This window comes from Sinocyclocheilus anshuiensis, unplaced genomic scaffold, assembly GCF_001515605.1.
Source record: "Sinocyclocheilus anshuiensis isolate Anshui unplaced genomic scaffold, SAMN03320099.WGS_v1.1 scaffold552, whole genome shotgun sequence".
Classification (NCBI taxonomy): Eukaryota; Metazoa; Chordata; class Actinopteri; order Cypriniformes; family Cyprinidae; genus Sinocyclocheilus; species Sinocyclocheilus anshuiensis.
Genome location: NW_015554362.1, coordinates 699,751 through 714,426, shown reverse-complemented (window position 1 = coordinate 714,426; position 14,676 = coordinate 699,751). Strand labels below are relative to the sequence as shown.

The following is a 14,676-nucleotide window of genomic DNA, read 5'->3' as shown; positions in this document are numbered from 1 at the left end:
ATACTACAGTGAGAATAAAAGTTACGCCTTCTTTCTTTGCGTGAACATTTGGGCGGCATTATGCAAATCTTCCCACATGGTGACGTAGATATGTGGGGGCGTATTAGAACGAGCCGTTTTAGGTAGGCGTGGTTGACTCTTAACTTTTATAAAGCATATCTCTTTGGATTTTAGACTTTAGTCTTTGCAACTTTACAGATCTTCTTTATGCACCAAGAGCTTGTACACTTCAAAGAGAAAGGAAAAATTGAAATCGCATCACATGACCCCTTTAAGCTGAACAGGAAAATTACCCAGACATCCGCAGTGCAGTGATGTGAGGTGCCCACACAAGCGGATAAGTGTTTAAGTCACATTAATTAAAAGTATGGCATGCGCTTATGCAGGTTTGGAGAGAAAGGAGTGTAAGTGGCTAATGCATAAAGGAGTGTAAGTGGCTAATGACAGCAAAGCTGGTTGGTTGTGCATCATAAAAATGACAACTGTCAACAACCATGTGTAAAAAAGGCCTTTAAAATGACATTAATTCATAAGAAGACACACACAAGCTATATTTGCAATGTTATTGGGCTGAGGTTTTGTGCCATTGGACTTGTGTAAGTTATCTCTACCTCTACTCTTTTATACTCTTTTATATATATATATATATATATTGCAAATATCTCAAAAAGATATATGTATATATATTCATATAGGCATGTATAAACATTTATACATATATATTAGAGCTGTCAAACGATTAATCGCGATGAATCACATCCAAAATAAAAGTTTTTCAAGGCTTTCCCATTTTCTCCTGCCCAGACAGAAACAAGGTGAACTTCACTCCGAGCGGCTCGGCCTTCTGTCCAGTGAAGCTGCTGTGTTCGTCTCTTTTCCCGTCAGATGATGCTGCTCGCCCCAGTTCACTGGATACTCAAACTTCAGGACAGACGTCTGGTCCATTTACAGAGGCCTCAGTGCAAAACAGCTTCCCGCTGCGGCCCGTGTCGTCAGAATGCTGCAGTATTAGGAAGTGCCTGCTGCTCAGTTAGCCAATCACAGCTCAGATCTCAAACAGCTGACTTTTCTAGGGATTTTCTAGGAAATGTATTACTTGCTAATGGTTGTCCAAAAGGACCATCATGTTGAACTTTGTCTTGGGGTTTCATGTAATTCTGCTGGAATGCACAAATCTTTACTTAACCTTACAGCACATCCTACTAACCAGGTAACACGCATTAGATATGACAGATAATCAACAGGCCAACAGCCAAAAATCTGCTTCATGCCTTAACACATAACTCTGTGGCTGGACGATATAGCTAACTAAGTATATTTCAATATTTTAGTCTTTTGATGATTTTTTTTTTTCCTGTAGAAGAAATGAAATTTCACCGTCATTATGTTGCCAGCAAAAGGATTGCAAATATATTGCACATATTCTATATGCTGCTCAGCCCTAACATCCATACGTTTATTGAACAGTATGGCTTTGTGTTTTTAGCCTCTTTGATTCGTGTGACACTGTTATGGTGTATAAATATGACTGCTGGATGCTCACATTAAAGTGACATTTTTCAAGATATAATATTTGCATTAATTTCTCTGTTTTTTACTACAACTATGTGCTTCCTATTTTTTAAACTGCATATAATTGGTTGGGTCAGGGATTTGTAATGTTCGTATTAAACAGCTATGAACATTCTAAATCGAAATTTTTCTAAAATCGAAAAAAAATGTACCGGTAATTTGTGTACATGTTAATATATGAAAACTAATAGTCATGGAAATGTTAAATCTTACTATAGAAATGGGGAACAGAATTTTCTTCTGGGAATAATTGAAATAATTTTCTTTCGAAATATTTTTAAAGGAATGTTTCTAGTTAACAGCATGTAATTTGGTTATGTATATTATAAAAGATATAGTCCCACTACTGGATAAAATGAAGCTGCTTTTATTCATTTCATGCCATTCAGGGTTACAGCCATATTACAAATGGAAGAAACACACGAGTACAACACAAAATATTGAAAATTGTATGGCATTATTTGGTGTAGTAGTGGGATATGATTTCTTATGATGCATATTTTACTTTGTCTTGTAAAGCACTGATAAGAACTGACTTCAGTAAGGCCTTTTGGTCTCACTGCGTATTGTGGAATCACATTTACAAATCTTTATTACATTTTATTGCACTTGCATGTAAAAATATGTATGGTGAAAGGTAATTTGTAGTACATGGGAATCATGTTTCGGGCACACAAACACTAAGAAATACAGTTAACCAACAGATACATAAATGTTTTACCAAAGTTTGATTGGTATGCATGACAAAAATAATAGAGTATAATAGCCAGGTTCTGCAAGTAAAAATCCCATTAATTGTCTCTCATAATGTTTCCCCTTTCAACAAACCTACAATGAAAACCTGTTGTTTTATTATTTATTATATATGCTTTTCCAGAAAAATTACTTCCAGAACCCAGCCTGTAAAAAGTGAGCACAGTTGCTTTATATAACATAAACATACATCTTAACATCTTCAATTTATGTACACCTTGACCTATTGATAGCTGCTTTCACATAAGGTGAAGTTTCCATAAGCTAATATAATATATAATATTCATGAAAATAAATTAATTGAAGGACTGTAATAAAGTCCTCTCATATTTAAGGCTTCTGAAATGCAGCATTAGTTTTAGTTGACGGCACTAAATTAAGACAAAATGCCTACTTAAATAACATTTGGAAAAATACTTTCTATTTCTTAACTGATCAAGACGACATTTAAAAGAAATAACAATAAAAAAATCTGAAATCATGCAATATCACACAACATGCAAACCCAAACTACTTACTGTTGCTGATAATGATAATGTGTCAGTAGTATATACATTTATGTAATACAAGAAAATCCACATTGTTATGGCAATTCAAACTGCCTTGACAATACTAGCAAATGGAAAAGAATAAAGGCCAGAGTGATTATTATTAGTTTCCTTTGGCAGCAAATGTTTATTCATGAAATAATTCAGGTTAACTGCTATGGCATAGAGAAACCAGTGTTGCTATCTGTCCAGTGCAGGCGTCTGTAGGCCTCTTGTGCCACAAGTGCGATAAAGTGCAGCTGTAACAGGACAGATTACGCATTCAGTAGCTCGTGTTCCTCATCGGTTCGGCCGATCGCATCTGGGTTTGACAGCGGATCCAGATCGGCAAACAGATTGAACCAAGCAGAGAGATCTTTTGAAGTATCTGTAATACAAAAAAAAAAAGGATTAGAATGATACGTTATTTGTTTGTTTGTAAAGATGCATTGTAATATATACAAAAATACAACCTAAAGTTTGGGGTGTAAATATTTGGTCTGAAATAAAATCTGAAATGTGGTCAATCGATTTTATTTAATTTTAGTTTATTATTTAATCTCTCTGTTTACACTCTCAAAACTGGATATGACTGACATATTATAAATAGCTCTTGTCATATTTACCTTTCACTGCAGATTTGGAAGAGATTTGACTTGCTACAGATGAGTTTTCAGGACTATTCTGTGGAATGGCTGTTGTCCAACCTGTAATACAGACAATATTCAAAAGCATTTACAGTAGATGTACACTTCCATTCAAAAGTCTGGGGTCAGAAAATAATACTTTTTTTTTTTATTAAGCAAGGACACATTCAATTATGGAAGCCCATTTCCACCACAGAACAAAAAATTTAAAAGATTAACTGTGAATTGCAAGAAACAAAGTCTGAATTGTGAGATAAAAAAAAATCAAAGTCAGAATTACAAAATGTAAACTCAGAATTCGGATCTTTTTCCCCTTTGCAATCCAAATTATTATTATTTTTTTTTAACAATTGTGAGATTTTTTTTGTTTTGTTTTGTTTTGTCTGTGGGGGAAATGGGCTTCCATATTAAATTGACCGAAAGTGACAGTTAAGAAATAATGTTCCAAAAGATTTCAAATAAATTCTGTTCTTTTGAACTTTCTATTCATCAAAGAATCCTGAAAAACACGGATCATGGTTTCCACAAAAACATTAAGCAGCACAACATTGATAATAGTAAATGTTTCTTGAGCAGCAAATCAGCATATTAGAATAATACAAAATAATAGAAATAGATTTCTGAAGGATCATGTGACACTGAAGACTGGAGTAATGATGCTGAAAATTCAGCTTTGATCACAGGAATAAATTACATTTTAAAATATAACTGAATATAAAACACTTTTAAATTGTAATCATATTTCACAATATTACTGTTTTTACTGTATTTTTGATCAAATAAATGCAGCCTTGGTGAGCATACTTTCAAAAACATTAAAAAATCTTACCAACCCCAACTTTTGAACTGTAGTGTATAGTTTGTTTCATGATGATCTATTATTATTATATAATCTATTTCAGACAGAAGATACAGATTTCAGTCTGTTCGTGTCTAAGTGGACAGTTCATGTCCAGAATAAGCTGCCGAGTGAAGCAGACTTTCTGTTAGATCATGTTTCTGCAGACCTGAGACTGTGGACTGTAGGTCGTTCATGTTCTGGTCGAGTAGAGTAGAAGGCAGAAAGAAAGCGGGCTCGTCCTCGGGTGGCTGCGTCTCTGCTCTGCTACTGCCGGTCGGATCATCTTCTCCAAACACCTCACGCCATTCCTGTGAGAAACCCCCGTCCTCTAGAGAACTGCTGCCCAGTATCTCATTCAACAAACTCAAGCCATCCTTCTCCTGACCGCCAGAGAAAGTGTCATCATTTCCTGTATATACAGTGCAAAGTCACTGCTCAACAATGTTGAATTCAATTGTGTGCTATGGATAAAATTCTGTTTTTATGAAAGCTTTACCTGTTTGCATGAGGTTACTGCTCAGAGTTTCTTCTTCAATTGAAATAAGCCTGGAAGAGAAGACATAAGTGATTAGAGGTTAATATGTGACCCTGGAGCACAAAAGCAGTCTTAAGTCACCGGGGTATATTTGTAGCAATAGCCAAAAATACACTGTATGGGTCAAAATGATTGATTTTTCTTTTATGCCAAAAATCATTAGGATATTAAGTAAAGATCATATTCTATGAAGATATTTTGTCAATTTACTACTGTAAATATATTAACACTTAATTTTTGATTAGTAATATGCATTGCTAAGAACTTCATTTGGACAACTTTAAAGGCGATTTTCTCAATATTTTGATTTTTTTGCACCCTCAGATTCCAGATTTTCAAATAGTTGTCTCTCGGCCAAATATTGTCCGATCTTAACAAACCATACATCAATGGAAAGCTTATTTTAAAATGGACCCTTATGACTGGTTTTGTGGTCCAGGGTCACATATCACACATCAAAATAAAAACGAAATGAGGCTCCTACGTTTCATCTGTATTCTGACTCGTCTCCTCATCGTCTGCTTTTGCCTTCGTTTTCTTCTTTACCTTTTTCTTTGCAGCTTGATCTGATCCCTGGAGTATCAGACACAACAGATGAACAGATTTGTTGGACATGCATCGTAATATCACTGCTTGTTTGTGTAAACGAGAATGGGTGAGTTTTTACTAAACTTAACAGTTTTTATTTGATCACAAATCGGAGGCAAAAGCCTATTTTGGGATGAATAATCAATAAGCAGCAGGTTCCTGTTGTGACAACTTGCCCCATATCATGTGAAAACATTTCTCTGCTACTGACAATATCAAAAGGATATCATAATTGAGAAGGGAGACATCCAAACCTCAGTCTGTAGCACACACTACTATTCAAAAGTCTGGGGTTGCAGAGAGTCTCTTATTCTGACCAAGCATACATTTATTTGATCGAAAATATGGTAAAAACTCAGAAAACAGTTATTTTAAGTTGTAATAATATTTCAATTTGAATATATCTTAAAATATAATTTATTCCTGTGATCAAAGCTGAATTTTCAGCATCATTACTCTAGTCTTCAGTGTCACATGATCCTTCAGAAATCATTCTAATATGTTGATTTACTGCTCAAGAAACAATTCTTATTATTATTAATTATGAAGACAATTGTGCTGCTTTATATTTTTATTGAAAAGTATGATCGTTCAAAAGAACATTTATTTAAAATAAAAATCTTTTGTAACTTTATGAGTTATTTTTGGTCAATTTCATGCATCCTTGCTGAATAAAAGTAAAATCTTACTGACCCCAAACATTTGAAAAGTAGTGTATTTTTTTCCCAAAAATTTGCTATGCTAAATAAATAAATAAATGTAAATATAACATGTACGAAAATCATCTTTCTTTTAAATACTAAAAACATCAGAAACAAATCCAAATCTCACTGAAAAATGATACAAACTTATTTTATAGTTTAAACACAAAATGAGAGCCATGAAAGTAAATACACACATCCATATGAATAAATCTGAGATTAATTTCTTCTGAAAGCTCTCACCCCCAGCGCTGAAGCCTCATGAGTCTGGCAGCTTTTGAAGCTCTCATGAATAGCAGCCATAGTGTGAGAGGTTTTCTCCCAGAAATGTAGCAATGTGGTCTGAAATAGAAGAAAAGACAGATATTTATCCTCATGACATGTCATTCTGGAAGACTTTATTCTGCTAAATTGTGAGATATAATTGCCTTTATTAACAATTCATTTAGATAAAATTATAATAATACAAATAATAAAAAGTAATAATAAAAATAATAATTTATAAATAGTCAAAATAATTAAATTAAATTAAATTAAATTAAATTAAATTAATTTAAATGAAAAATAACTCATTCATGGTTTAATGTCTAATGATTACAGTTTTACACCAAATAAAAAAACAACAATATTTCTGCTGTATTACATTTAAAAGTATTATAGTTTCATTACTGTATAAATATATTATTTTATAAATATAAAGCTAAATTCATCACATTTACAATGCTCACTAATCAGGTAAAAATAATAAAAAATAATAATAGAATAATAGAAATAAGCATCAAGAAGCAATTAAAATGCAGCACCTGATAGGCTGTCAGGACGTGTGAGAGCAGATTACAGCGACTGGCTCCGAGCAGTTCAACCTTCTGACACACATCATTCTTCAGTTTGTCAAAACCTGTCTTGGTATGACGCACCTGGGTTTGAACCTGAGGGATGTGAAAAGATGAAACTACTGCTCATCAAATACAACCAGCAAAAGAAACAAGAGGTAAAGATTAGCAACGACATTTCAGACCTTGAACCTCGAAGACATTCTAATTAGAGGTCTGCACGGGCTTTAAACTGAAGCCTGAACCCGAGATCGTCTGACCCGACCCGAGCAGCGCAGTTAAATTTAGAGCCCGAACCCGACCCGAACCCGAAATCTTTTTTCCCCCCCACAACGAATAGTCAAATTTAAAAAAGATGCTGTATTTCACGATTGAATGCAACGGTCAGTAAACATGTAAAGAAAGAGAATCATTAAGGCTCGGCCAGTTCACAAGGCAAAAGAAAAAAAAACATTTACCAATTCACTCGTTTCCCAAAGTCATCTTGAATGTTGAATTCTCAATACAACTGAAATATTTGAGAGAACATCACAAAAGCTAACTTCATAAATTGATGTTGATTTTCCTAAAATGTGGTTTTGTTTTTTTTACTCACATTATAGTGATTAGCGTTCCCTTTGGTTAGGCACTTGGAACTTGGTTTATGTTACTATAATTTTTTTTCTGTTAATGCAGCAATGCATCATGAAGTCAGAGTTTTGCAAATTAAATTTTTCATAATTACCTTGAGAAGCTCTTAATAAGGCTTATATAATCCTTAAATAGTGTGTGGTAATATGCTAAAGTCACACACAGACTTAAACATTCAGCACGTGAATCACAACAATGGTAACACTTCAATTTCATTTATTTTCATTAATTGTAACCATAACCATTTTATTTGCTCTTTTTGTTGTGCTACTACTGACACAAGACAGCAAATAAAATTGGCAAATAAAATCAACTGTAAAACAAAGCAACTGCATAATTTATTCATGCCACAATGAACTCTGGGAGTCAGTGAGTAGCTATACTAAGTCACGAGTAAACCTAAATGAAAGGATCAAGTACCCCCTACAGTTCTTTTTTAGTTACTAGAACTCTCGTGTAAGTAAACTATACTAACTAAGCATTTGTCAGTACAACATACTATTCCTATTTCACGTTACTTAGTTTTTTCAAGGCAATCGGTTTGCATGCTTTTTTTAAGTAAGCCCAACTAATTAGATTTTACAGTGTTCTTCCATCGTGCAAATTATGGTCATTTTCATCAGTTAAGGCTCGTTAGCATTCGGCCTGCTTTAAATCAGACACAGAGATGCAGTGCGGTAAGATCGCATTTATTTGAATTAATTAATTATATAATTTATTTGAATTAGCGAGAGAGAGAGAGATGAAAGTTGCGTGTGTGAACCTGCGTCTGCACGTCTCTCTCTACAAGCAATGAGGCTTAGTTACTTCAAAAACAGCCTGTCGAAAATATTTTACTAATAAAAGTTTCCGTGCTGTGTTGTCATTGTCATGTGCAATAATGTGTGTGCATGCGTCTATGAAAGCAGCATAGCCTACTGCATATAGTTTTAGTTTAGCTATAAACCCGAGCCCGACCCGAACCGAAACCCGAAAGTATTTCGGGACCCGTCGGGCTTGGGTCGGGTAGCAGACCTCTGATTCTAATCCCACTCTAGATGAGAATGATTTAGAAGACACTTTACTCCTTCTGCTGGAGAAATGGTTTCACTGCAGTCACACTGTCATTTCCAGGCTGAGACTGACCTTACGGAACTTCTCCATCTGCTTGTGTGTGTCCGGGTCGAGCTCCTGAGAAACGTCCTTCATCCAGAGCAGAGCTCCTCTGTACTCAGTCCGTGACTGTTCCATCCTGTTCACCGTCAGCCATGTGTCCGAAATAGCTCGGTAACGGAACGTCTCCACCTCCTGGTACAGACGGCCCAGCGGACCTCGCAGCGCCAATCTGCAGTGAGAAACGAATGAACCAATTAAAGAAGAATTCCCAAACCAATCGCATTTGATTAGAAGCTTGTTTTATAATCAACGAAGAGACCTCTGCTGTGAAGAGAAGCAGAGAGCTTTCCCAGTAGCTTGCATGATCTTTCCAGCACGACTTTTGTCCTTAGAGCCCTGTGAACGCAGGAACCGACCCAGTTCATTCTCCTCCTGGGACAAAACTGAGAAGGCCAATAGAATTTAGCCACATACATCTGTTTTCTTTGAATAATAAATCACGTCTGAAATCTACCTTTAAGTTTTAAGCATTTGAACGGCACACTCTTAAAAATTAAGGTTCCAAATGGGGTTTTTGTAGCGATGCCATAGAAGAACCATTATGTTTTGTTTTTTTCCACTATAAAGAACCTGTTGAGCATTTGAAAGGTTCCATGGATGTTAAAGTTTCTTCACAGAACCATCAATGCCAATAAAGAACCTTTATTTTTAAGAGTGTACAGCAAAAAGTTATCCCTAGCCTTGTGAAAAAAGTAGACTTTAGCATACTTTTAAAAGAGTAATTATTATGGAAATAATGTACTTTACAAGAATATCTTTAAGTGCAAAGTGAATGCAATGTTTTCTGACCCGTAATTGCATGTTATTTAATGTGCGATTAGCTGAAAAGTATTACATGCAATTAGTTGAATGTAAAAGTACTTTTTCTGACCCACTTAAGCAGGACATAAGTACATCTTTATATATTATTTTTTATAATTACTTCTACGGTCTTTGCAGTATAGTTAAAGAGTACTGCATAATGTACTGACAAGCATTAACTGATTCCAGTAAACTAAACTATACTTCAATGCCACTTGCATGTGATTACTTTAATTGAAACGTGTATGTTATGCATTTAAATATATTTGTAAGTACACATTTGTAATGATCAAACTGCAATTTAGTACATTTAAAATATATTCACTTTAAATGTAATATCAAATAACACTAGTTAAAAATAACAATCAAGTATGTGCTTTAGTATGTTAGTCGGCACATCAAAGTAAGTGTCATTTTTTTTTTAAATCACAATGATTTCAAATGTACTAATAAATGTTGTGTGTTAAGTAACATGACATGTTACATGTACTGTACTCTCTTTCAGTACACTTAAGTGACCTTTTATTTCATCAGTATTTTTTTAAGATTTGAAGTACACTACACATATAATAAAATTAAGCATACTTCTTTTTCACAACGATTAATGAATATTAAAGGCGTCATATGATGCTTTTTTAAAGATCATTATTTTGTGTATTTGGTGTAACAGAATTTGTTGACATGCTTTAATGTTCAAAAAACACATTATTTTTCAAATACTGTACATTATTGTAGGTCCTCTATGCCCCGCCTCTCTCAAACACTTCGTTTTCTACAAAGTCCCTCCTTCCGACAAGCGCAGTCTGCTCTGATTGGCCAGCTGACCCAGTGCATTGTGATTGGCCGAACACTGCAAGCACTCGTCGGAAATGTAACGCCCCTTACCATAATCGCAAGCTTCATCTTTCAAAATAAATGTAAAGACAGTAAATAATGTCATTAGTTTTACCATCAGTTCAAGCCCGAAAGGGGAACAGAGTCGCGTGACAGACACAGTAATGATGCAGTACACAAGCCGCGGTTAAGACAGCTGACTCTACTGTGATGTGACGCTGTCTCTCTCTCTCACACACACACACACACGATGCGCAAAACTCCGCATTTGAACAGTCAATAGCAAATACTTAAACTAATAACAAAACAGTCGCTGATTCAGAAGCGCCAGATTGTCATAGCAAAGTCAGAATTACCTCCTCTCCTAGGTTCACGAAACGGTCGTCCATAAAATGCATTGCTGTTCTGTTGTAAGTAATCGTAAAGATTCCTAAATGCATCTACTTTCGGAAAGGCCAAATAAAGTGCTTTTGCTTTCACACAGCGTCTCCCTGACATGGCTGCTTCAACATTAACTGAGGTTACTGAAACCATGCCTTCTTTCTTTGCGTGCACATTTGGGCGCATTATGCAAATATTTCCACATAGTGAGGTAGATATGTGGGGGTGTGTTAGAACGAGCCGTTTTAGGGGGGCGTGGCAGAGTCTTAACTTTGATAAAGAATATCTCTTTGGTTTTGAGACTTTAGTCTTTGCAACTTCAGGGATCTTATCTATGCACAATCAGCTTGTAACACTCCAAAGAGAAAGGAAAACTTGAAATCGCATCATATGACCCCTTTAAGAAACGTGTGAATTTTCAGTTTACTTACGGCTGATTCTCATTTGATACTGTTCAATCACCTTAAGGAGCTCCATGCACGTTCTCTGTACTGAATGAAACACCTGAAGGAAAGCATGAAAAACCACATTCATCACAAGACCATTTGATTCGTTCAGACCCAGAGGAAAGTTTGGATTGGGGCCGCTCCTCACCTCCAGTTTAGCGTCCAGATCCGCATCGGAAGCAACCACATGTTCATCTTCCTTCTTTCCTGTGACTTTAATCAGTGTTTGCTTGGTTTTCCAGTATTTCTGCTGGAACTTGTTGACCACTGATGATTCTTGATTTTGGAGAAAGTGATCAAAATGAGAAATACCTCTGCAAAAACATGACAAACCAATTATGAATGCACCTCATTTTGTTTAAGTTCGAGACTTTATAATGAATGTCTGCAAATGGATGCACTCTAAAAAATGCTGGGTTGTTTCAACCCAACTTTGGGTCAAATATGGACTAACCCAACCGTTGGGTTAAATTTTTACATTAAATTTTTAACCCAAAAGTTGGGTTAGTCCATATTTGACCCAAAGTTGGGTTGAAACGACCCAGCATTTTTTAGAGTGTGGTTTCCGCATACTCACTGGTTCCCTTTCTCCATGATTATCAGCTATCTGAAATAAATAAATAAATAAATATAATTATTTCATTATAACTGAAAATAGCCTACCACGTTTAATAGTTTAACACATTGCGTTAATTGACAGATTTACAGGTAATACGTCACAAAGCATTCAAGCATGTATAATGTTTTGTTATTATTGCACCGTGTAAATAAGAAATAATACACTGAACATACAGGCCTCTTCTTTATCTTTCACGTGCATTTTTCTATAGGAAGATATCATCTTTATTATTAAACCGGATTAATAATAGCTAAACTACAGTAAACACATCCCTCACAATATTCAGCCTCTATGTGATTCTCACATCCGGATTTCATTCTCTGCCGCACCAAAACAAACACTATATTCTGTCATTATGCAATACAGGAAACGAGCTATTTATGATAATAATAATGAATTGGATTATTGTGCGACTCACCTTATGAGCTTGGACCCCGGCTGTCGATGTCTAAGACATGCTGTAATAGGAAAATGAAACGCTATATGTGTATCACTGCGCGTTTTGGGTGCGTGTCCTTGCAGGAGGAGTGATGACGTCATGCGTGCTACTGCAAGAGCGCACTGAGTCACGTTCAGCTTGAAACGGACCCTAAATGCGCAGCTATGGTCGTTCTGAAAGATTTTATGATATGATAATGATACTTTAGGGTCTCGCAGTTTTTAAATGACCATTAAAGTATCTTTGTATCAGTATATTCAGGTGTAAATTATTCTCAAGAATAGGCGCGCGCAGATGTTAGCATGTGGTGCTTGTTACTTTTATCAGCGCTTATTAGAATTGACCAATCACAGTGCGATTATGTACATTTAGAGATGCTGGGTGGAAAAGGGGAAAAAATGAAAACGTACAAGATTTACGAGATATTACAAATGTAGAAGATTTGATTTAGAAGACATTCATTTTCAATAGAAGTAATTGTCTCCAACAGTGTGTGGCATCAAACTGTATTCAGGTTCATAGCGGTTTCATTAAATCATCAGAGAAATGACAAAAACGTTGACACACGATCTCAGCAAAGCAAAGTCAATTACAGGAGCTCATTAAGTTTTGCTCTGGCTGTCAGAAATAATGACACAAATTCACCAGCATGCACCTGCCACAGAGATCAGCTTCTGATGAAGTTCATAAGTGTGCATGGAGACAAAGGATGCCTTTACTAAAGATTTTTCACAATTTAAAAATAAATAAATTGAACATTTCATTATTATATAATGAAATTATATAATGGTTTTAAATTTATCCCATCTTATCCTCCACAAAATAGCCATACAATCTTAAATGAACAGGCTTAAATGAATATACAGACATGCTTGTCTTAATAAATACAGATGTAATATGGATTTTGTATGCATTTTCACTGACACTTGTTTTGTGATGTCAGTTGCATGAAAAATGTTTTCCAAACTAATTTTTGTAACACTCATGCCAACTACAATCGAAAGATTACATATTATTACTACAGATTATTACTACATGTTCAAATCAGAACATATTAAGTTGATGAATAAATCATGACAAAATGTTCAAATACTGAACTTTACCTATTCCAGTTCAAAATGAAAACCTACCAAATTATTTTAGAATAAACACATGTACCAGTTTCGTTTTCATTATGAGACAAAATGATCATCCAAAAGGTAAGTACGGAGACTCGCTGTGGTAGTTATAATCTGGACAGACTTTCTGCACCAGTTTGTAGTCCAAGCTACAGAAGTATATGTAGACACAGATGACTTTGAATGGTTTTGAGCAGAGCCAAGAAACATGGCTGTGAGTCTGATCCTGGTCACAGCTATGAGACGGGTCGTTCCAGCAGCGTGTGCTTTTAGTACCTCTCTCCACCCTCTCATGTTCCACCCTGCAGTTAAACATCCTTGACTCTACCGAGTGCAGAACGGTTTGTTGAGTCTTCGCATCAAATTCTACCAATTTGCTTGGAGGAACCAGCCCTACGGAGACGTTTCCACCTCCGGTGGTGTTGTATCGGAAATAAACGCTGAACGTTCCGTTGCCGTGATCCACGATCTTGCCAGCGATGAGCAGGTTGAGGCTCGTGGACTTCACTTTGCACTGGAAATCTCCCCAGCCGAACATCTTCTTAGCTTTTCCACTTTTCACTGTGACCCGTTTCCTGGATTGTTGGGCGGATGGGTGTGTCTCCGTCAGGTTTGGAGCCCAATCCCAAAGCTCCTGCTCGGGACATGGCCGGAGTTTGTTGGACAGGAGGGCTGGGGTTTGGTCCGAATCATCAGGACTTGACATGGGCAAATGGTCTAAATCAGCACATGGATACTTTATTGTCCTCTTAGGCCTGTCCAGTTGTAGAGACCTTGCAGTCAGAGGACTATTTCCTTTGGCATATCTGACCTGAGACAACAAAATGAGACAAAAAAAGGCAGTGTTACACACAAAAAGAGACAATGAAGAAAAAAAAAGTCATATCAGAAGGACAATATCTCCTTGACCTCACTTGAAATGATTTGACAGCAAATCTGTCATACAAGAGAGCTTTTATAAGTGAGCTCTTGGATCAATAATACAAATATGACAGTTTTTATATAGTATGTCACTTAATTAAAGAGCGGTTCACGTCCAACATCAGGGTCAGCGCAAGGTCAGGCCTGAAACAAATATGGAGATTCAAAAGGTGTCAGAGAGGTGCCTGTGATTGAATCTTGGCCATCAATATCAGACCAAAATGACCTACAGGAGAGTCAGAGAAAGATGGTCTGACTAGATAGATAGATAGATAGATAGATAGATATAGACAGACAGACAGACAGACAGACAGACAGACAGACAGAGACAGACA

General features: G+C 35.9%; 3 protein-coding genes across 3 annotated transcripts in view; 1 reads left to right on the top strand and 2 right to left on the bottom strand.

The window, feature by feature from the left end:
• The window catches only part of LOC107671403 (glucocorticoid-induced transcript 1 protein-like), a 17,861-nt gene extending 16,366 nt beyond the window's left edge, over positions 1 to 1,495 (top strand). Inside the window, exon 9 of the mRNA XM_016464319.1 lies at positions 781 to 1,495. Within this exon, the coding sequence (XP_016319805.1) occupies positions 781 to 1,034 (254 nt within the window). The 3' untranslated portion in view covers positions 1,035 to 1,495. The remainder of the gene's footprint in view (positions 1 to 780) is intronic.
• A 1,334-nt stretch (positions 1,496 to 2,829) lies between these two features.
• On the bottom strand, positions 2,830 to 12,393 carry LOC107671484 (islet cell autoantigen 1). The gene is made up of 13 exons (XM_016464414.1): positions 12,282 to 12,393; positions 11,822 to 11,851; positions 11,393 to 11,558; positions 11,230 to 11,302; positions 9,042 to 9,165; positions 8,753 to 8,951; positions 6,968 to 7,093; positions 6,408 to 6,506; positions 5,360 to 5,448; positions 4,837 to 4,886; positions 4,507 to 4,749; positions 3,479 to 3,559; positions 2,830 to 3,240 (listed from the first exon to the last, which is right to left on the bottom strand). The coding sequence occupies exons 2-13, from the start codon at positions 11,836 to 11,838 to the stop codon at positions 3,128 to 3,130; spliced, it is 1,380 nt and encodes a 459-aa protein (XP_016319900.1). The 5' UTR covers positions 11,839 to 11,851; positions 12,282 to 12,393; the 3' UTR covers positions 2,830 to 3,127.
• A 1,097-nt stretch (positions 12,394 to 13,490) lies between these two features.
• The window catches only part of LOC107671390 (neurexophilin-1-like), a 6,897-nt gene continuing 5,711 nt past the window's right edge, over positions 13,491 to 14,676 (bottom strand). Inside the window, exon 2 of the mRNA XM_016464304.1 lies at positions 13,491 to 14,231. Coding sequence (XP_016319790.1) covers positions 13,491 to 14,231 — 741 coding nt within the window. The remainder of the gene's footprint in view (positions 14,232 to 14,676) is intronic.

Excerpts from the sequence above, each read along its gene's own strand:
- LOC107671484 (XM_016464414.1), bottom strand. Across the intron at positions 9,166-11,229 it reads GTATCAAATGAGAATCAGCC|TTTTGTCCCAGGAGGAGAAT; the intron begins GTAAGTAAACTG and ends TGGCCTTCTCAG. Across the intron at positions 4,750-4,836 it reads CAGTAACCTCATGCAAACAG|GAAATGATGACACTTTCTCT; the intron begins GTAAAGCTTTCA and ends CTGTATATACAG.